The sequence below is a fragment of the Prionailurus viverrinus genome, chromosome B4 (genome assembly GCF_022837055.1).
Source record: "Prionailurus viverrinus isolate Anna chromosome B4, UM_Priviv_1.0, whole genome shotgun sequence".
Taxonomy (NCBI): Eukaryota; Metazoa; Chordata; class Mammalia; order Carnivora; family Felidae; genus Prionailurus; species Prionailurus viverrinus.
Window position 1 is genome coordinate 86,886,943 of NC_062567.1, and position 20,835 is coordinate 86,907,777.

The window sequence follows — 20,835 nt, forward strand, 5'->3', positions numbered from 1 at the left end:
ATGTACATAAAGCATGACCAAATAAATTGGTATGCCTTTTTGTAGGATTCTTGGCTTGGAGGCCTAGGGAACTTTATTGCACTTTTCAGATTCTAACAGCTCAAAAAGAAAGATTTATAGCAACTACTGAAATATATATACTGTATTTCTTGTTGGGGAGAGTCACAATATCCTAAAATCATTACATTTTGTCAAAACAATAAATGTTTACACTGCAGACAGTATTCAAAGCTGAGCATTTAATGTTTTGAAGACATTTGGTAAAGGAAATTAATGTTTTAAATTTTAGTTCAAGAGAATGAAAATAGTGGTAGTAAGGAAGAAGTCAGTTTTGCTTCAAACTTTTACTCAAAAAAAAAAAAAAAAGCAAATAAATTTGCACAGTGATATTAGCCCACAGGGCTATTTTAAAAAGAAAAAAAAGAAAGCTTTTTTTTTTTTTCTCAGTTAATTTTATCCTTTTTTTACAGATGTGTTCCAAACAAACTAGGATTGTCTTTGCAAAACAGCCCCATTAAGAGTTCACCAACTTCTCCCTTGGGTGATGCAGAGACTCAGACAAGGGGGGGGGGGGGGGAACTAGGCTAGACACTTGTCCCCAGTGGAAAAAAGAACACACCTGGAGAGCAGCTGAGATAAAGGGAGCCAAGGGGGGGAAAACAGTAATTGGAGAGGAGACTGCTTACAATCTTTTGTTGATTTATAAGGTATATCTATTCCTGGAGGGAAGGGATACAGTAGCAGAACACTAAAACTGGGACAAGGGGTGGCTGTGCCAGATTGTATCTTCTGCGAGAAGTTTTCCCAGCATGGCCTGGGCCCAGCTTGGATCAAGTGACCTGTGTGAGATTGCCGGGCATCCTGTGCACATCTCTTTCTTTCATTCATTCATTCATTCACTCATCCATTCACTTATTCATACTGAGCACCTAACACGCTCTAAGCACTGCTGGTAAAAAAAATAATAATAATAATAAGGCATAAAGTATTTAGCACACTGCATTTATTCGCATTGGTTTTGGCTTTTTATCTCTCCCACAACAGTTTCTAGGAAGGGGCCCTATTTCCTTTGTGCATCCTCAGTGTCTAGAACAAGTGCCTGGCACAGGCTAGATGCTTAATGAAAAAAAAAAATGACTTTGAAGTGTATTTTTGATAGGGGGTTATGTTCTCAAACCTGTATCCCTATTTGGGGGTACAAGGGCTGACCGGTACACACGATGAGAATGGGCAGGGCATTTTTATTCGGAGTCCATACAGCAATCCACCGTTTTCCTGTGTGGCTGCTAGTCCCGAAGTAAGTTAAAGAGAAGTACGGGAGTCCAGAGGGGGATAGGGAAGGTCTGCCTTCCCCTCCCTCTACCCGCGTGCGGCAGGCCTGGAACCTGGGGGGCGGGGGGGGGGGGGGAGGTACCCAAGAAGAGATTCCCGCGAGCCCGCCTGCCGCCCGCGCTCCTCACCAGGTCAATGGCCACGACGTCCCGCAGCGCCACTGCTCGCCGTATGGACTTGGGCGGGTTCTCGGTCAGGTAGATGAGCCGATCGCTGAGGACCACGTACTTGAAGGTGTGCTTCTCCGAGTCGGACACCACGATGCACGGCTCGTAGGCGCGGATGGCGTCGTAGACCTCGGGCGGCAGCCGCCTCCGCAGGAACGCGTCCAGGCGGCTATTCGTGTGCGCAGGGAAGCCGGCCCTTGCGGAGCCGGCCATGTGCGGCGGCCGCGGCCCGGCCGAAAGCGGGGGTTTGGCGGACGCCTGTGCAGGGCCCCGCCTCCGCGCCGCCTGCGGTGGAACCCGCGCGCGCCACAAAGCCGCCCGCCCTGCCGCGGCCACCTCCCCCGGGCGCAGTGCGCGGGGCCCCCAACTTCGGGGCGCGACCCCGGGGCCTGGCTCCCGGGAGCACCCTCCCCGGCCCCGCCTCCCGCCCATCCTCGGGCCAACCTCAGACAACAATGGACCGGGCGAGACGCTGGTCCTTCAGGTGAATCATCATCACGCATCCCCGGGGGCTGCGGGGCGGGTATTTAGCGGCTCTCTTCGCCCTCTGCTCACAGCAGCCCGAACCCCCCCCCCTCCCCACCGCCTGCCCCAGTTCTGGGGGACCGCGCGGTTCCTAACAGACTGTGCTGATGACGGAATCCACAAGTTTAAACTGCTCTTCCGTTAGAAACGAGAGGAAATTTACCGATTTATTTTTTTAACAGGCAGAACACCCCTAGGATGCTCTTAAGAGCAACCACACGGATTTAGCATTTGCTTATAACATTGCCTGATACAGTCCTCTAGTGTTTCATGAGTATAAACACACACCTTTTCTGTCCAACTAATTGAAAGCTCTCTCTCTGAAGTAAATCCTATACGTTAATTTGGCACGCCAGAGCCTAATGGGGATGCTTGTGTTCCCCGTGTCCAGAGACAAAGCCCCGTAGACCGGCGGAGCCCGGTCTGTGTAGGATAAATGAATGGGTGAGGCCTGCATTTAAGGAAATGGAACACGAGGGGTTGAGGAATGCTGATTGCCCAGCCCTGAAGCCGCATGACAGTAAAAGTACTGAGTCGTTTTTACAGATCACTTATCGGTTTAGGTTAGTGAGATGAGAAGGGCATAGCAGACACCTGCCTCTCATAACCCTAGGTAGTAACTTTCATTTTAATTTCAAGTTCTGGGGAAGTCATTCTCTCTCCCTGCCCATTAACCCAAAGAAATGATACACATTTATGTGTATTTTTGTTCCAGCCACCAACAACTCAGAATCAAATTGTATATTCTTTATTGCAGTTCATGTTCTCCTCCTCGTATTTTACTGTTGTATACTATATGCTGTAAGCAACTTCATGTCTTTTTTCGAAAAAGTATAAACGAATTAAAATACACAGATATTGTGGACTAAATCACTGCAAAAAAGGAACGGAGGAGAAATGGTTGGGTGGCTAACCAAGTCTGAGGTTAGCAGCAAAACAAAACAAAAGAAAACACTTATTTCTTTTATTGGAGAGGTTGTGTTTAGTGCCTAAGGAGAGAAGTGCCACCTGCTGACAAAATCATAAATGACCTAGCTAGCGTTCCAGGTTTTCTTAGAATCTGTTCGTACATCTGTCGGAACCTTCATAACTTCATAGCTGGGTAAAAACGGAGCCCCAGAAGCATGGCTGTTTCATCTAAAATAAAGACCATTCCCTATCTAAACCACTCTGAACAATTTGTCGCCTCAAACCAACAGAAGGCAAAGGCCTTTTACCTTTGCCAAATAGTTGCCTCACAAGACTGTTCAGAGGCAAATGACCACATGGCAAGTGAAATGTGAGGCCCAAGTAGGGGAAAAGGCCTCACTGCCAGCTGCTGTTTGGTGTTTGTCAGGCTTCTGCTGCAACCTCAGGACTAACAGAAACAGAGTGACTGCACCCGAACTAGAAAAGACAGCATACCTGATCTATCTGCCGAGAGACCCATCATAAATGCACTTGTGGTGACAAGGACTCTTAGACTTAACAGACATGAAGGTAAGCACATGAAGAAGGGATTCTGACAAAAGGATCAAGGGTTAAGGTGACCTCAGTGGAACTTTTGAGTTGGTTGTACACAGAAAAGGCAGTATCATGGTTTCCAGGCACTTAGTGTTCTATACTGTTGCCAGGGTAACGACAAAGTTCAGATTGCAGGAAACGGGGTTAAGATAGGGGAAAGATCACTAGTTTTGGAGTCGGGAGAACTGGATTACAGCACGAACCCCGTTGCTCAGTATCAGTGAGATTTCTGCAAAGTCTCTTAACCTTTTTTGGACCTCAGTTTTATCATCCATAAAATGAAACTATCAATACTTGCCTGGCCAACCACTAAGTTGGTGTCGGGATCAAATGCAATGAATTATGAATTCTAAAAGCACTATAGACATGTTTTCATATTTGTATTGCCTTATCTTTTGGTAAGCTTTATGTGGATAATTAACAAAAATACATCCGAGATAGGCAATTACTCTTTATCTTCTAAGTCCATCTAAACTCAAAAAGCATTTAATACAGTTCCGCTGCAACCAAGCGCTTAGTAGATGTTTCTTGATGAATCTTTCAAAAGTAATGGAACATTACTTACCCAGAACTAATCCCCAGAGGCACTCTTCTTAACCAGAAGAACTTTCACCAGAACAGAGTAGCCTTAGGTTGAGGGACGGTCAATTCAATTAGTGTGAAAGGACAGTAGTTATGAGCACAAGACTGTAGAGCCAGATGACCTGGGTTCCATTTTCATCTCTCACATTCAGTAGCTAAATGATCTTGGACAAGTTACTTTAATTTCTTGGTGCCTTAATTTCCCCACCTGTGAAAAGAGGGTAATAGTACCAACCCCATAGGATTAATATAAGGATGTTTCTAAAGTACTTTATAACAGGTACCTGGAACAGAGTAAACACTATACAAGTGTTTTAAAAATGAACTGAGGGGCACCTGCGAGGCTCAGTTGGTTGAGCGTCCAGCTTTGTCTCCAGTCATGATCTCATGGTTCATGAGTTTGAGCCTGGCATCGGGCTCTGCTGTGAGCATGAAGCCCGCTTCGGATCCCCTGTATCCCTCCCTCGGTCCCTCCCCCACTCATGCAAGCATGCTAGCTCTCTGTCAAAAGTAAATAAACTTAAAAAAATAAATAAATTGAACCAGTGTGTCATTTCTTGGTATATATATGGTCATTTGGTTCCCCATGTACAAAATAATACCAAATTCTTCTCTGTTGTATGCTAGCCTAACTTTTTAAACTTTAAGGCTCAAGATAAAAAAATCTAATCTACATATATACACAGACAAAAGAATGTCATTTTTTTTTAGTTGTGTTTTTGGTGGATAAGTGATCAGTGGGCCATAGGTCATAAGAATCCTGTAAGGAGGGGCGCCTTGGTGGCTCAGTCGGTTAAGCCGCCGACTTTGGCCCAGGTCATGATCTCGCGGTCCGTGAGTTCGAGCCCCGTGTCCAGCTCTGTGCTGACAGCTCGGAGCCTGGAGCCTGTTTCTGATTCTGTGTCTCCCTCTCTCTCTGACCCTCTCCTGTTCACGCTCTGTCTCTCTCTGTCTCAAAAATAAATAAACGTTAAAAAAAAAAATTTAAAAAAAAAGCCCTGTAAGGATTTCAGACTAGAAATACATTTCGATCTAGGGAATCCCAGGTGTTCCCATCTCCAAGTTTCAAACTAAAGACAGACAGTATGCATAGAAAGATACTCGAAATCTGTAGTAGGAAAATAAAACCTGAATTTTTGAAGGTGTCATTTAGGAATCTCTGGGTGTTTCTACTCGGTATCAGTGGATACTGACCGTTTAAATATCTGTTAACAATTAGCAATCAACTGACATGGAGGAGAGATGTCATTATAATGAAGCCTAAGGGACTCTACAGTGCTTTGGATTAAAAATTAAAAAACTTTCTTTTACTAAATAATGCTTCAATGTTCTCTTCTGCCTCGTGCTTCCTGCTACACACCCACTTCCTCTAAAAGAAACCAATGATTGCACTAGGACCAGTAAAGACAGCTTACCTGACCTATTTTCCAACTTCTTTCTCTGCCAGGAAACCCATCATGAATGAATGAGCTTTTGATGACAATGGCACTGGGTTTAACAAGCATCGGGATGAAGCAGATGAAGAACAGAATTTGACACAGAACACTGTGGTTAGCAGCTAACAATTGTATTATTTTTTATTCAGCTCAATACATTTCACAGATATTTACTGAGAAATTACTATCCATACACAGAATCAAGATAAGACTTTTCCGTCTTCAAGAATTGACTCATAGGTAAGACAACCACACAATTTTAATACAAAACAAAACATATTAAAATATATTCATGACAAAAGACGTTAAGAAAAAGCAACATCAGAGAAATTAAACAAACCTGGTTGAAAAAATCTGGAAATATTTCATAAGGGACAGCATTCAATAAATTGTTCAAAGACTGAATGAAACAATTTCATTTTTCCTTTTGTTAGAGTCAGGTTGGTTGTTTTTTTTTTTTTTAATGTTTTTCTGATTATGAAAATACTATCTGGTCACTGTGGAGGATTTTTAAAACTACAAAAATGTACAAGGAAGAAAAAAAATCCTCTGCAATCTCACCACCTAGCAATAACTTTCTTGTACATATGAAGGGGGGGGGGGGTTGAATCCCAGCTCTGCTACCTTTTATGTACTTCAGTTTCCTCATCTATACAATAGGGATAATGACAGTACCTACCTCATAGAGTTGTTGTGAGGGTTAACATATGAACACTTAAAACTGTTTTAGGCACAGGGGCACCTGGGTGGTTCAGTCAGTTAAGCATCCAACTCTGGATCTGGGCTCAGGTCATGATCTCATCGTTCATGAGATGGAGCCCTGAGTCTCCACTGACAGCTCGGAGACTGCTTGGGATTCTGTCTCTCCCTTCCCTTGCTCACAAGCACTCTCTCTTCCTCTCAAGATAAATAAACTTAAAAAACAAAACAAAACCTGTTTCTGCCACATAATAAATGCTCCAAAATGTTGGCAATTAATTTGTGAAAACACTGCCAAATGCAAGCATACGTGCTTTAAATTTGTTTAATGCAAGCATACGTGCTTTAAGTTAAAATAATGATGGTGTTATTTATCAACATTTAAAAATATATATTTATTTTTGAGAGAGAGAGAGTGCAAGCAGGGGAGAGGCAGAGAGAGAGGGAGACAGAATCCCAAGCAGGCTCTTTGCTGTTAGCTCAGAGCCCTATGTGTGGCTGGAACTCACGAACTGTGAGATCATGACCTAAGCCAAAATCAAGGGTCAGTTGCTTGATTGACTGAGCCACCCAGGTGCCCCTATTTATCAACATTTTGATAACTGGCATTTTATGTTAGTCTGAAATGAGAACACTAGACTATAAAGTGGTCAGACTTAGGGACACCTGAGTGGCTCAGTCGGTTAAGCATCCTACTTCAGCTCAGGTCATCAGCTCAGGTCATGATCTCCTGGTCTGTGAGTTCAAGCCCCACATCAGGTTCTGTGGTGACAGCTCAGAGCCCAGAGCCTACTTCAGATTCTGTGTCCCTCCTCTCTTTCTGTCCCTCCCCCTTCCCCATTTGTGCTTTGTCTCTCTCACAAAATAAATACTAAAAAAAATTGTTTTAAAGTTGTCAGATTTAATAACCCTTTTGGGTCCTCCTCAATTAGATTCCACCAAATGCTTCTTTTTTTTTTTTAATTTTTATTTTTAAGTAATCTCTACACCCTATGTGGGGCTTCAAGTCGCATGCTCTACCAGCTGAACCAGCCAGCCTGCCTCCCTATAGGTGCTTCTTTATTGGTTTCAAAATAATGTGAGTTTTCAAAATTGAAAGATTCTTTAAATCCTAGATTATTGAACTACCATAAAGGGTCAATATTACTAGATAAACTTTAGATAAGCTGTAGATAATAGGTAAGTGGAATAAACCAAACATATTAAAGATTTTGGAGCCACTTGGACTAGGATTAGTATCGGGTCCCCATAGTCCATAGTTGACCAACACCGGTAATATAACGATCTATGCAATAATCTACTTACTGAGTTTTAACTACAGGCTGGCATTATCCTATGTGCTAAACTCCAGATATACGCTGAACTAGGACAGGAATCTTTGTAGGACATTTTAAAGTTACAAACGCGATGCAACAGTGATAGAAAATATTGTATATATGAGTGGTGTAGCGTCTTGCACCTAGTGGGTCACTAAATAAATGTAGCTGTTGTTACGTTAATTTTATTATACATCTGTTCTGAATTTCCCCTCCCAAATTGTCACTTCAGTCTGAGTGACTATTGCCTAGTCTGTATTCTGTAGTGAATAATCAACAATGAAACCTACATAGTGAGCACTTATGGTGTGCAAAAGCATATATTAACTGAATACTCACAAGAACCCTTTGAGGTATTATTACTGTCCCCATTTTACAAATGATAAACTGAAACACAGAAAAATGTCAAGTGCCTGAAACTGAGGTCAACAAGTGTGTGGGGTGGAGAGGTTGGGGTTGTGGCTGGGATTCAAATCTAGGCAGCTGGAACCAATACTGCCTCCGAATAAACGAAGTAACTACCAGAAAAGTAACCTACGAGCAGAACTCCCTAAGAACGCTCTCCTTTTCACGAATGACAATATATTAGTACGTTTCAAGTGGAATTTAAGAATTTTCAGCGCCCCTGAGAGGATCCCCACGCTCCTAGACGCTAAACACGTGGGACCATGGAAGAGCAATTAAACTGAATCACATGTGGTTTGGATCCCGTCATCTGGATCTCAGGAGCGCCGCACTCGAATCCACCAGCTAACCTGAGGAGGCCTTTACGGAGCGTGCTAAGCGCGCCCTACCCTGCGGCCAGGACCACCAGGATTCAGCGGCGCGGGAGGGACTCGCGCCGGACACCCCATCCCGGCATGCACCACAGGCCCGGCGAGCGCCCGGAAGCGCCGCCTGCCCCGTGCATGCCGGGAGTTGTAGGCTCCCGGCCCGGGCCCGCGGGCTGCCGTCTGCACTCTCCATGAGGCTGCTGGAGCTGGCCCGCGCGGCGCCGACGCGGGGAGCGCGCTTCGCGCTGACTCAGCGGCGACGGAGGCGGCGGCGGCGGTAGCCGGCCCCTCGCGCTCTTTCCCTTCCTGGGGCGCCGACCCCGCCCGCCTGCTTGCTAGGTTGCCGGTCCGGCGCCACGCAAGAGAAGGCGTCAGGGGACGCGGAGCGGCGCGCGGCCCCAGCCAGCTCTGTCTCCGGCATTAGCGCTGCGGCCGTGGCGGAGGACGACGGCGACAAGGACGAGGGCCGCTCTCCCCGCTCCCTGCGTGCGGCGTCGCTCCGCTCCGCTGACCAGCCCTCGGGAGTGCAGGCGGGGAGGCGGGATGGAGTGATAGGGAAGGTGACTCGGAGCTTGGGGGCGGCGGGACCCGGATCCACCTCGGTCCGCTCGGGAATGCGGGGAAGTTGCCTGGGCGGACTGGCCCGGGGAGCCCCCACGCCGGGGTTGGGGTGCGGGCCGGGGGCCGTCCAGGGAGGTGCGCCCCAAGGCTGGGCGGACTGGGTGGGGGTGGGTACGAACCGCGGCCGTCGCCGCGGAGCGCGTCCCGAGTGCGTGGCCGCCCGTTGCCCGGTGTTTCATCACCCGAGTTGCCACGAGGCTCCTTTCGGGGAGGGACGGGGTGGGGGAGGAGGGGGCTAGGCCGGCCGAGGAGGGTCGGCTTCATCTGTGGCCCGTGATGTGCTAAAGGTGGCCAGCCTCATTTGTAATAGCGTGTCCTACCAGTTTCAACTGCGGAGACCTCAAACTTGCTTCGCTGCCCACCCCCCAGCCCCAGGACAAAAAGGAGAAAAGTAGTATTTCTGTGTAGTAATTTTGCCAGCACAGACACGCCATTTCTTCTCTTCCCTTCACAGTTCTGCAGGAGTAGACAAGCGTGATGTTTCCCTATAACCAGAAGAAACAAGTACTTTTTGAAAGTGCTAATTAGTTGTTACTGGGGGAAGTTACGTTTTATTAAAGCGACTTGTCAGTGTGGTGGTAAAAGACTGGAAAGATTCAGTCCTGGTCTTTGAACAGTCTTTAGTAGGCGTGGAGGAACTTTCCCAGATTGTTTGATTTTTTTTTTTTTTTAATGGCTATCAAGGAAAAGTTAGGGCTCAGTATTTTAAGTATGTTGCTTGCTTCCCTCCACAACATTTGCTAGATGCGTAATTGATATGTTTATCGCATTGTAACAAATGTGTAAGCCTGCACGTCCGTGGCTTGTTAGAACATTAAGTGTTCATGCACAACCTTTAATTGAGGGAATGGTTACCTTTTCGCACAGGTTGTAACTTTAAAGTTCTTGGCACACACATATAGGTAATTTACCATTTTATGCTTATTTATGTTCCACTGCATATTGATTTTTATCCAAGTGCCTCTCTGTGGGGGATTCTTTCTGTACCGACAACGGTAACGAGTTTATGTTTCCTTAGGTTATTTACTGGCCAGTTTTTTTCTTAAGACCAGTGCTGTTTCACTTGATAGAACTAAAGCGACCCAGCTTAAGCAGTTTTCCCTAAATTCAAGATGATTTTATAGGACTTTTTAATACGGAATTCACAGAAACTCACATTTTCTGAGTATGCAGTTTTCCAAGGAATCATTAAATTTTCTTTTCATTTTTGCAGGGGTGAGGGAAGAAAACCTGCGTTTTCCAATCTGTTCAAATGCCCATTTTTTAGTATATGATAAATCTAGACTACTCCAAGTAGTCCCCTTCCTGTAGCAAGCTCTGAATTCTAAATAACCTGTTGAGGGCCCACTATGTGCCAGGCATGCTTTACATGTATTATCTCATTGAAGTCTTAACAGCTTTATGAGGTAGATGGTCTCTTTCCCACTTCATAGAAAGAGCTGTCTTTTTCAGATTTCCTAGTTGTCCATGTGGCCCCAGTTTGAAAATTACTAGATTGGGGTACAAATCCAGGTATTTCCAAACCCAAAGCCTATGTTCTATGTCTTAGAGGCATAATGGTGAATATTTGAGACAGTTCTTTTCCCTTCAAGATTATGGAGAGAAAACAAGGAGGCAGTGACAACATATCAGCACTTAAGAGGGGCGTTTAATCCAGTTTAGGAGAATTGGACAATAGGGATCAAAGAAGTTTTCTGGAAAGAGGTGACATCTAAGCTGAGTTTTGAAGGACAGGCAGGGGTTAACAAAGTAACAAGAAAAGAGCAGTGAGTGCAAAGATGAAAGGCCAAATACCACTGGCCTTGCTGGGTTCAGCTGAAGAATAGTCATTCAAAAGTGTGTGCACCTTAATCCTGAGGGGGCGGGGGGGGGGGGGGGGGTGGCTACACTGCCTTGCTGTAGTCTGCAAGTATCTAGAAATAAGAAAGGGCTGGACTTTACTCTCCAAGAGCTCTCAGCACATAACCCGATTTATCATTTGTTTCAGGCAGGCCCTGAGGAAGACAGAAAAGCATATTGTAGTTGGGGTCCTCTAACCTAGATCAGATCCTGGCCTCACCACTCCCAAAAAGGCTGTGCACCCCCATCCCAGGCCTTTAGTCTCTTGGCTTCTTTAGGCTCTGATCTTCTCTTTGGTTTATGATAATTAAAACACCCCCCCCCCCCAAAAAAAAAAAAACACCCTACAGCCTTTTTATGTGAGCAGTAGTCCTGGTTTTTCTACCTCATAGGTATTGAGAGGATAAATGTGATTTTCACATTATTTAGAATTTGTTCCTTGTTTCCTCAACTGTACATTGTATCAAAAACCAAGTAGCCTTTTGGGACTTAATCATGTTCTTATTTGAGAACGTTAGACCATATTGTGAAAAAGTGCATTGCTTTCCAGAGACTAAATATTCTTAAGACTAGTCAGTATTAAGTTCTTTATCAATTTTTATAGCTACTATTAAAAAATGTTTTGTGAAATAACATTTCTAAAAGTGGCTGTCAAGAGAGTCTGTTGTTTAAAAGTTAAATGCTTGGCTTTTCACTCCTCCACTTCTCTTTCATTTGACTTCTCTTGAAGTACTTGGTAGACACTCCAGTAAGGATATTGAACTCTGAGGTCACTATTTAGCCATTCTGAGTTCTGTACTTTTTTTAAGGTTTGTGATATTGACAAATGGAAAGGGGCAAATTAGTATAATAAGATAATCTAGGCTTGTCATTTTTTGGTGTAGTCACACAGTTGTACTTTTAAGTACTGGAGGTAATATGTGCTCGCTTCGGCAGCACATATATTAAGTACTGGAGGTAATAATATTGCATAAATTAGATACTTCTGTTTAGAGATGAGTTACTTCCTATATTCATGATCTTAAAGAAAAATTTGAGAACATCAATGACATGCTAGATTTTTAGAAATTACACATTTGTGGAGTATTTAGTATTTCTTCTAAGACAGGCTCCTTTAGTTGTAATTTTGGATAGTTTTCAAAAGTTCTTTTAACATTTAAACTTCTTTGCATAATGTTATCCACTTGTGATATTCTGGATAAGCATTAATTTTGTTTATCAAATGTTTTCTTTCAACTTTTTGTGTGTGTTTGTGTGCAGATGTTTGTGGATTCTTCTGTGGGATCAGAGGGCACGCCTATTGTAATCAGAAAACTCCAAGAATAGCAGCAGGGATGGATGAACAGGCTCTTTTAGGGCTAAATCCAAATGCTGATTCAGACTTCAGACAAAGGGTAAGTTAAGTCAGCTTAATCATTTTTTAAAGGTTACTACAGATTTGCATTAGAGGACTTGAATAAAAAAAAAAATACATCTGATGATGAAGATTTCATTTGAGTAGAAATGAATGGAGACAGATTTGATGTACTTGAATATATTCTGAATATACAAACAGTGAGCATTGTGATTTGTGTTTTAAAAGTTGGTTTAACAAGTATTGAAATCCCATGTGTGATTCAAGGCAGCTCTTTATGTCACATCAGTCATTGTTTCTATTTAGTTAAAAGTTGTAATGCAAAGACTGTTCGAAGAACTTTCCATAGTGACAGACATGCGTATTTTATCTTTCTATTGCCTGGCTTGGTCTGATGTTAATGATACTTAACATCCTTGTTATTTAGTCCAGGCAGACGTGCAAATTAGCACTTAGAATATGCCATGTCTTAGGTTACATAAAATGGTCAGATGACAAGGAATCCATGGGCCGCTGGGATATTTGGACAATTAAACATAATGTAGGCTACACCTGTAATCATGGCTATAGCTGAATGATAAAAGAAGAATCTAAAGAGCAAGCCTATAATTACATTTGTTAAAGATGTGGGTGTTTTGAAGTATAGGGTAAGTGGAAGGAGAATCATTTTCTCTTTCCACTTCTCATAGCAAAGGATATTTTTTTACAAATGAGCTAAATGAGGTTAACAATCTCACTAAATAGTATTGCAGTTTTTGTTGTGCTTTTAAGCAGAATTTTCTTCGTAGTAAAAAAAAGAAAATCTCAAGTAGTTTCTAATACGGTTTCATGCCTCTGCTGTTGAATAAGTAACAAGCCCTCCACATTGAGGGCAATAACAGGAATTGAGATTTAAGTATCTGGCTAGTTACAAGATACCTAACAAACTAGTTAGGACATCAAAAGACATTTAAAATCATGTTTTCTCTGTGTAGACAAATTTCTTTCCACAGGAGTTTAAGCTGCCTTACCTTCAAACCCTTAGTCACATAGTTGAAGTATCATAGATGTTTACCTGGTATTGTATGGCTATGATTAAAAGCCTTTTAGTATTTGTTATTATAGTCTTTTGTGTTATTTTTTTTTATGATCCCTTTTGGAAATTATTCATTTTTTATTAAATACCACAATCCAACAGATTAAAAAAATTGTTTTAAATGCTTATTTATATTTGAGAGAAAGAGAGATGGAGTGTGAGCGGGGGAGGGGTGGAGAGAAACAGAGACAGAATCCTCAGCAGGCATCAGGCTCTGAGCTGTCAGCAGAGCCTGAAGCAGGGCTCAAACCCACAAACTGAGAGGTCATGACCTGAGCCGAAGTCAGATGCTTAACAGACCAAACCACCCAGGTACCCTCTCCCAACACATTTTTTAAATGTGTAATTATTGTATTTTTTGGAGAAGTAAACCTAATGCATTGTTAGTAGTTTTAATATAAAGTTCTGCTTTTATCATTAAAATTGAGTTCCATCAGTCATAGGCATATATTAAGCATCCAAATTCAGGCTTAATTTGATCTCCTTAAGCCATCCTGAGTAATGGAATTAATTGGGATAAAAAAGAAGGAATCTTAAAGAAAGTGACTTCTAATAGTTCTGATGCTGGAAATGAGTAGTTGGGACACTAATTCAGTTTGATTGTAAGATAACTGTGTGCCAACCCCATTTCTTAGTTGTCTGGCTATAGTTCTGTTTTTCTACAGGGGCAGTAGCTGAAGTGCCTCTGTTGCCACTTAGAAGCAGCAATCTAGAGCATTAGAAAAAAGGTATGAAATAAAAGAAATAGGTGATAAAAACTTTGACTTGTTCATCATTGCCACAAATTTTTATTTTAAAATGTTGGTAATGCATGGATTCAGAGTTAAAAGACTTCAGTTAAAAACTGGAAACTTTCAAGTTATTTTCACTTTTTTAATGGAATCGCTGTCTTTGGCTTAAAACTTACTAGTTGAAGAAACTGGTAGGTCAGTGATATACTGAATCCCCCCCCCCCCCCCCCCCCCGCCTTTTTTTTTGGTAAGTGATACATTAGGTGGTAATGAAACATACATGATTGACTTCCACCTTGTCCTTAAATGGGACAATAAACGTTCCTAAAGGAAACACAACGTTTCATGGAATATTGTTAGACAACAACTGAACTAGATTCTTTGCAGCAGCCTGGGTTCTTCTGGTCTTAATTTTCAAAGAGAGCCATTATTTATACTTGTGGGAGCAGCCAGTGAGACCACATATGAAAACCCATTCCCTAATCCCTCACTGATACAATTACAATAAAAGAATATCACTTAAATATGGTAGCTTTTTGGCTTTTTTTTAAAACCTCTAACCTAAAGGAAAAATTTTACATCTTGATTGTGTGTATGTGTGTGTGTACAGACATATATGAATAAATATATTTTTTATTTATTTATTAAAAAAAATTTTTTTTAACATTTATTCATTTTTGAGAGACAGAGACAACATGTGTGGGGGATGGGCAAAGAGAGAGGGAGACATAGAATCTAAAGCAGGCTCCAGGCTCCAAGCTGTCAGCACAGAGCCCGACGTGGAGCTTGAACCCACGAGCTGCGAGACCATGACCTGAGCCGAAGTCGGATGTTTAACCGACTAAGCCACCCAGGTGCCCCAAGTAAATACATTTTTTACATGTGTATACTGTGTGTATGTATATATATGTGTACATATATACACATTTTATATATGTGTGTATATATATACATACACACGGTATACACATGTACACACGTATATATACACACACGTACTCATATATAACAAAACAATTTATGCAACATAATATGTGCAGTGTACTGATATTCTGTCATTTTTTTTATTGCTGATCAAGACCTATACAATTTCATCACTATTGGAGCACAAACCATAGCTTTAAAAATATTTACTAATTAAGATTAGGTTCCTCTAATACGTAATGTTCTTTCTACGTCATTTCAAGGTTTATATCAGTCATTTCAAGGTTTATATCAGCTTTAAAATTATCTAGCACTGTTTTTGTGTTATTTTCTTGGCTGTTTGAGGTACTTTTCACAGCTCGCTCGGATTACTATTTGTCCATTGTCCTACATGACATCTGTATCTGTCATTGATGCCAGTTGAAACAGGCTAATGGAAGAGTGGCAGAAGTCCTTCCCATTTTCCCAGCAATCTAGTAAGGAGCACACGGACTTGGTGCTTCATCCATCTTGACTATACTTTTGAACAAAGCCCTGAATTCCCAAGCAGAGAAATACAAAACATTTCCTAAAGCTTTTCAATTGTTAGTACTTTTCCAAAATTCATATCATGTAATTGGACTTTAATTTTGTAATCACCTCTTTAATAGCATATTTGCTATTAAATAGGAAAAATGCCCTTTATGTACCATTTTATAATTACATATACCTCAGGAACACAGCACTTGACAAAGCACTTGTGGTTTTTCTCTTAATGCTCCTAATTATTCACGGAGGTCTGCAGGGCATTTTTGTGTTGTCTTCTTTGCTGTAAGGAAACAGGAGTGTCTAACTAATAGAATTTGCTTTTTACGTAACTTTTTTTCTAGGAATGATCACTAAGTTGCACATACTTAGAAGCCAGTATTTTAGCTTTTTTTTTTTTTTTTTTTTTTTAGGTGGACTGATTTATTTTTGGTTTGCTACTCATAGAATATTTTAGTATCAGTAAGGCACTGAGACTGACCATTCCACATGTGTTTTCGGCTTTGTAATCTTACAGGCCCTGGCCTATTTTGAGCAGTTAAAGATTTCCCCAGATGCCTGGCAAGTGTGTGCTGAAGCTCTGGCCCAAAGGACATACAGGTAATTAAAACAAAATTTGCATGACTTAAAGGAATTTAAATTTCTGTGAACCTGCTAGGACTCTTAAATTTACCTGTATTTGGAAAACGTTTCCATAAAAACATTTTATGGCTTGTGTTTTGGAAAACCGTTCAGTGTAGAAATGAGAAAAATAGTAAACTAATAATTTGGCCATTCCAGCATGGACTTTTCAGTAAGTCTGTCTTTTGCCGTATGCTTTGCACTCGATAGCAGATCCCAGCAGGAATACAGTGCAGTAAGAACTTCCTTATGATGGTTTTCTAAAAGGTTGGCAGAGGAGGTAGTCATAAATTGTATGTATCTTAAGTTTTTTTTTTTTTTTTTAACGTTTTATTTATTTTTGAGACAGAGAGAGACAGAGCATGAACGGGGGAGGGTCAGAGAGAGAGGGAGATACAGAATTGGAAGCAGGCTCCAGGCTCTGAGCCATCAGCCCAGAGCCCGACACGGGGCTTGAACTCACGGACTGCGAGATCGTGACCTGAGCCAAAGTCGGCCACCCAACCGACTGAGCCACCCAGGCGCCCCTTTTTTTAATTTTTTTTTTTTAACGTTTTATTTATTTTTGAGACAGAGACAGAGCATGAACGGGGGAGGGTTAAGTTTTTATTTTAATTTAAAGTATACAAAAAATTTAGAGTGTATACACATTCACTTACCAGCTTCTTTATATTAAATCAAGCTCTTTCCTTTATGTATATGCCACTAGCATTTGCTTCATCATTCTTACATTGATCACACCTATAATGCATCCTCTACAGTTTCCACTTTGGATCTCCAGTGGATTGAAGAAGTTAGATGTTTTAGTTACTTAGCCCCACCTCTCCAAGTCTTCTAGTTATCTAGCCCACATCGAATATGCAGAAGGATTTTCCCTTTATAATAAAATTTCTTTAATTTTTCTTTTTGTTTGTTTATTCACTTAGAGACAGCACAAGTGGGGGACAGGTGGAGAGAGAATCCCAAGCAGGCTGTCTGCACCATCAGCTCAAAACCTGACCTGGGGCTCAGATTCACAAACAGTGAGATGATGACCTGAGCCAGTCAGTCACTTAACTGACTGAGCTAGCCAGGTGCCCCCTTTTTAAAAAAATTATTTTAGGGGTGCCTGAGTGGCTCAGTCAGTTGAGTGTCCCAGTTCTTGATTTTGGCTCAGGTTGTGATCCCAGGATTGGGGGATTGAGTCCTGTGTCGGGCTCTGTGCCAAATGTGGAGCCTGCTTCAGATTCATTTTCTTTCTTTCTCTCTCCGTCTCTCTCTCTCCCTCCACCTCCCTCCCTCTCTCCCTGTCTCCCCCTCCCCCCCTTTCTCTCTTTCCCTCCCTCCCTCTTCTCCTCTCCCCCCAACCCCCTGCTCCTCCCCCTGGCTTGGCATACGCTCTCTCTCTAAAATAAATTTTAAAAACTTAAAAAGGAAAAAAAAAAATTAAGAATTTTTATTTTAATTCCAGTTAATTAACATGCAGTGTTATATTGTTTCCAGGTGTATAATATAGTGATCACCCTGTGCTCATCATGACAAGGGCCCTCCTTAATCCCCATCACCTATTTAACCCATTCCCTTAGCCACCTCCCCTCTGGTAATCATCAGTTTGTTCTCTATAATTAAGAGTCTTTTTCTTGATTTATGTATCTCGCTTTTATTTTTTCCCCTTTGTTCATTTGTTTCTTAAATTCCACATATGAGTGAAATCACAGAGTATTTCTCTTTCTGTGACTGACTTACTTCACTTAGCATTATACACACTAGCTCCATCCATGTCGTTACAAATGGCAAGATTTCTTTGCTTTTTTATGGCTGGATAATATTCCATTGTGTATATATACCACCTTTTCTTTATGCATTCATCTCTCAGTGGACACTTGGGCTGCTTCCAAGTCTTGGCTATTGTAAATAGTGCTGCTATAAACACAGGGGTGCATGTATCCCTTTGAATTAGCGTCCTAAGGTTTTTCCTTTTTGTAGTGTGACTTCCTGTGAAGTCTTTTTAAAGTGTTCAGCTTAATTTTTACAAAAATAGGAACTTTGATGCTCATTTCATTAGTTTATATAATGGTTAACTAAGTTACTTAACTGAAAAAGGCATACAATTGACATAGTAAGGCGTAGGGAAACACAGGTGACTTAGGGTAAGCAGACAACTTGCTGGTGGCAATATGCCCCTGGGTGTTAGTGATGGCTTCTAGCTGGCATAGTCGACATGTTGTGGCTGTGAGTTGCCACCGTTGACGGTTGGAACCAAGTACTCCACGTTAGAGTTTATTTCGAGAACATCTGTATGCCTTAGAGGATATAAGATCTGGCTTTTAAAAGGATTTCTGTAGTATATTTTTCAGTGGAAACCTAGGTCTTTTATAGTTCAGTTAAGGCTTCAGTGTCATCCATGGTAAGGATAGAAACCTTAAGTTCTCAGAAGAGGTGGTAATTAAACCTAACTTAATTAAAAGATTGTTTCAACTTCTTGCGTGTGAAATTATTTTGTTTAGCTAATTCATGTAGTCTAAATTAAGATACTGCCTATTCTTGTATTTACCAGTTAGCTTTAGATATGAAAAATTGTTCAATGATTAAGGCTGGCCCAGACAAACTACACTAGATGAACAGATTGCTGTTATTGCTGGTATTTTTGGTTTAGTTTAGTTTATTTATTTATTTTGAGAGAGAGAGAGTTGAGAGCAGGGGTGGGACAGAGAGAGGGAGAGAGAATCCCAAGCAGGCTCCACACTGCCACCGCAGAGCCCTATGGGAGACTCGAACTCACGAACTGAACCGCAAGGTTATTTGACCTGAGCTGAAACCCACTTGAACACTTAAATCGACTGAGCCACCTAGGCACCCCTGTTGTTCTCTAAACGGATTTTGTTAGAGATTGTAGTTGACTCACTGCAGCTCTGCATCACCCCTAGAGAGACCCTTGAGAGTAGAAAATTGGTAGATAACTGATTTTTGCTCCCTTCTTACAAGGGCAGTGTATCTGTAACTTGGTTTTCTGCATGAAATTTTGAGGCTGAACTACCAGTCCGAGTGGCACTGCTTGTTTTGGATTTGGTGCAATGCAGCTGTCTAGGGTTGAATTTTAAGTATGATTTCAGTTACTAATCTCTGTTTGAATCAGTCTGGGTATTTGACCATTTGTTATTCTACCCCTATTCCAGCCTTTCTGTTGTAAAGTGTAGGAGTTGTTACAGGAATCCAAACATCTAGAATTTAGGGGGAATGCCTTCTGTTTGCAAAGCAGTATACTTAAGCTGCATCTTAATTTTTGTCATCATTTTATCAGAGTTAATGGAAATATTCATCATTGTATAATATTGAAGTTCTAAACAAATGGATATCAGTGTAATATATGAGATCAAGAGGTAGAAAGGAAGCCAAAGGTCTCCTTTGAGAAACTTTTCAGATGTTTCACTAGTATTTTACTTTTGATTTGTTTTCTCTAAATTCTGTTCTAACCTGGTTTTCCTTTTTTCTTTTTCAGTGATGATCACATAAAGTTTTTCTGCTTTCAAGTACTGGAACATCAAGTTAAATACAAGTAAGGCTTTTCTCACTGTTTTGACTCTGAAATTTGTGAGGAGAGACCATTTTCTAAGTTAGTTTTTTTCTGGGAAAATCATAAGCTGTAGGTTGACAGTGCATAAGTCACATCCAGTTTATAGATGTGTTTTGATTTATCCCAAAGTGTTTTAAAAATACTGACTTCATTGGTTACAATAAAAAAATCCAGACATTTCACACAACAAATTAGATTTCAAGCTTCTCTGGAAAAATCAGAAGATCTAGCAACAGCAAACCTGTTTTCTACATGATAACTCTGTTAGAGGTTAGTGGCAGAGTGGCCACTTGCATTTAGAAACCTGCCTCAAGCAGAAAACAGTGAATCGCTGCTCAGAGGACCCTTAGTTTGCCTGTCGATTTATTTTGTAAGTCACAGACCTCAAAACATAGCCATATTTCCATTTGAAAAATTCCACAGCTACCATTGTATTTTCACGTGAGCTGAACCTTAAACTAAGATCAGTGGTTGATATGCTACCTACCAGGCCCACCTGGTCTTTTCTTTAAAGCCGTGATGAGAAGCATTATCAATTTATTTTAGGAAGTTTTAAGTAATTGAGTGTTACATAGATTTTTCCCTTTCAAATATATGGGGCTGTTACTTTTTAAACCACAGACACCAAATACAGGCGTTACTATTTTTCTTCTCTATTTTGGACAGATACTCAGAACTAACTACAGTTCAGCAACAACTAATTAGGGAGACGCTCATCTCTTGGCTTCAAGCTCAGGTAAACTAGTAATTTTATTCCGTACCTCATATTGCCAGATACTTAAATTTTTAGTTTTGTAAGAGTTTAGAATTTTACCTCAGAAATGTTGGACATTTATCCTCCATTTGATCCCATAGCTCTTTTAGAAAGTGCTGATTTCAAAGATCATGGGTATAAGAAAGCCTCGCAATAATTTAAAATTATGTCAATAACTGAAACTGTCATGCTTTCCATGACACATTGTTGAAACTTGGTTTTAAAATAGTTTGTTGTTGTTTAACTACTTGACAGAAACAGATACTTTGTTTACTTTTAAACATGAGCCCTCCTGGACAGCCTCTTTACAAAGGGTGGGGGGGGATCTTAGAGTTTTTTGTTCATGTTGTGTTCTTTTTTGTTAATTTTAACTAATCTTAACATGTAAAGTAGTAGTTATGTAGGTGGAATTTTTATTTTCCTTAAAGAGCAAACAGCTAGAAGAAAAGCAGTTAGTAAAAGGAATAAGTAGTAAAACTCTTACATGTGAAACTTTTCTCTAAAA

The 20,835-nt window shown here is 41.3% G+C and overlaps 2 protein-coding genes and 1 long non-coding RNA gene across 6 annotated transcripts in view; 2 read left to right on the forward strand and 1 right to left on the reverse strand.

Annotated features, from left to right (window-relative positions):
- Window positions 1-2,018, reverse strand: part of CB4H12orf56 (chromosome B4 C12orf56 homolog) — a 113,114-nt gene extending 111,096 nt beyond the window's left edge. For all 3 annotated transcript variants that reach the window (XM_047865070.1, XM_047865068.1, XM_047865069.1), the window contains exon 1: window positions 1,461-2,018. In XM_047865070.1, the coding sequence (XP_047721026.1) occupies window positions 1,461-1,931 (471 nt within the window). In that variant the 5' untranslated portion in view covers window positions 1,932-2,018. The remainder of the gene's footprint in view (window positions 1-1,460) is intronic.
- LOC125169598 (uncharacterized) overlaps window positions 1-6,292 on the forward strand; it is a 120,917-nt gene extending 114,625 nt beyond the window's left edge. For both annotated transcript variants that reach the window (XR_007153733.1, XR_007153736.1), the window contains one exon: window positions 5,557-6,292. This is a non-coding gene — a long non-coding RNA (uncharacterized LOC125169598). The remainder of the gene's footprint in view (window positions 1-5,556) is intronic.
- A 2,220-nt stretch (window positions 6,293-8,512) lies between these two features.
- XPOT (exportin for tRNA) overlaps window positions 8,513-20,835 on the forward strand; it is a 38,192-nt gene continuing 25,869 nt past the window's right edge. The window contains exons 1-5 of the mRNA XM_047865193.1: window positions 8,513-8,893; window positions 12,054-12,187; window positions 15,920-16,002; window positions 19,502-19,558; window positions 20,243-20,312. Coding sequence (XP_047721149.1) covers window positions 12,128-12,187; window positions 15,920-16,002; window positions 19,502-19,558; window positions 20,243-20,312 — 270 coding nt within the window. The 5' untranslated portion in view covers window positions 8,513-8,893; window positions 12,054-12,127. The remainder of the gene's footprint in view (window positions 8,894-12,053; window positions 12,188-15,919; window positions 16,003-19,501; window positions 19,559-20,242; window positions 20,313-20,835) is intronic.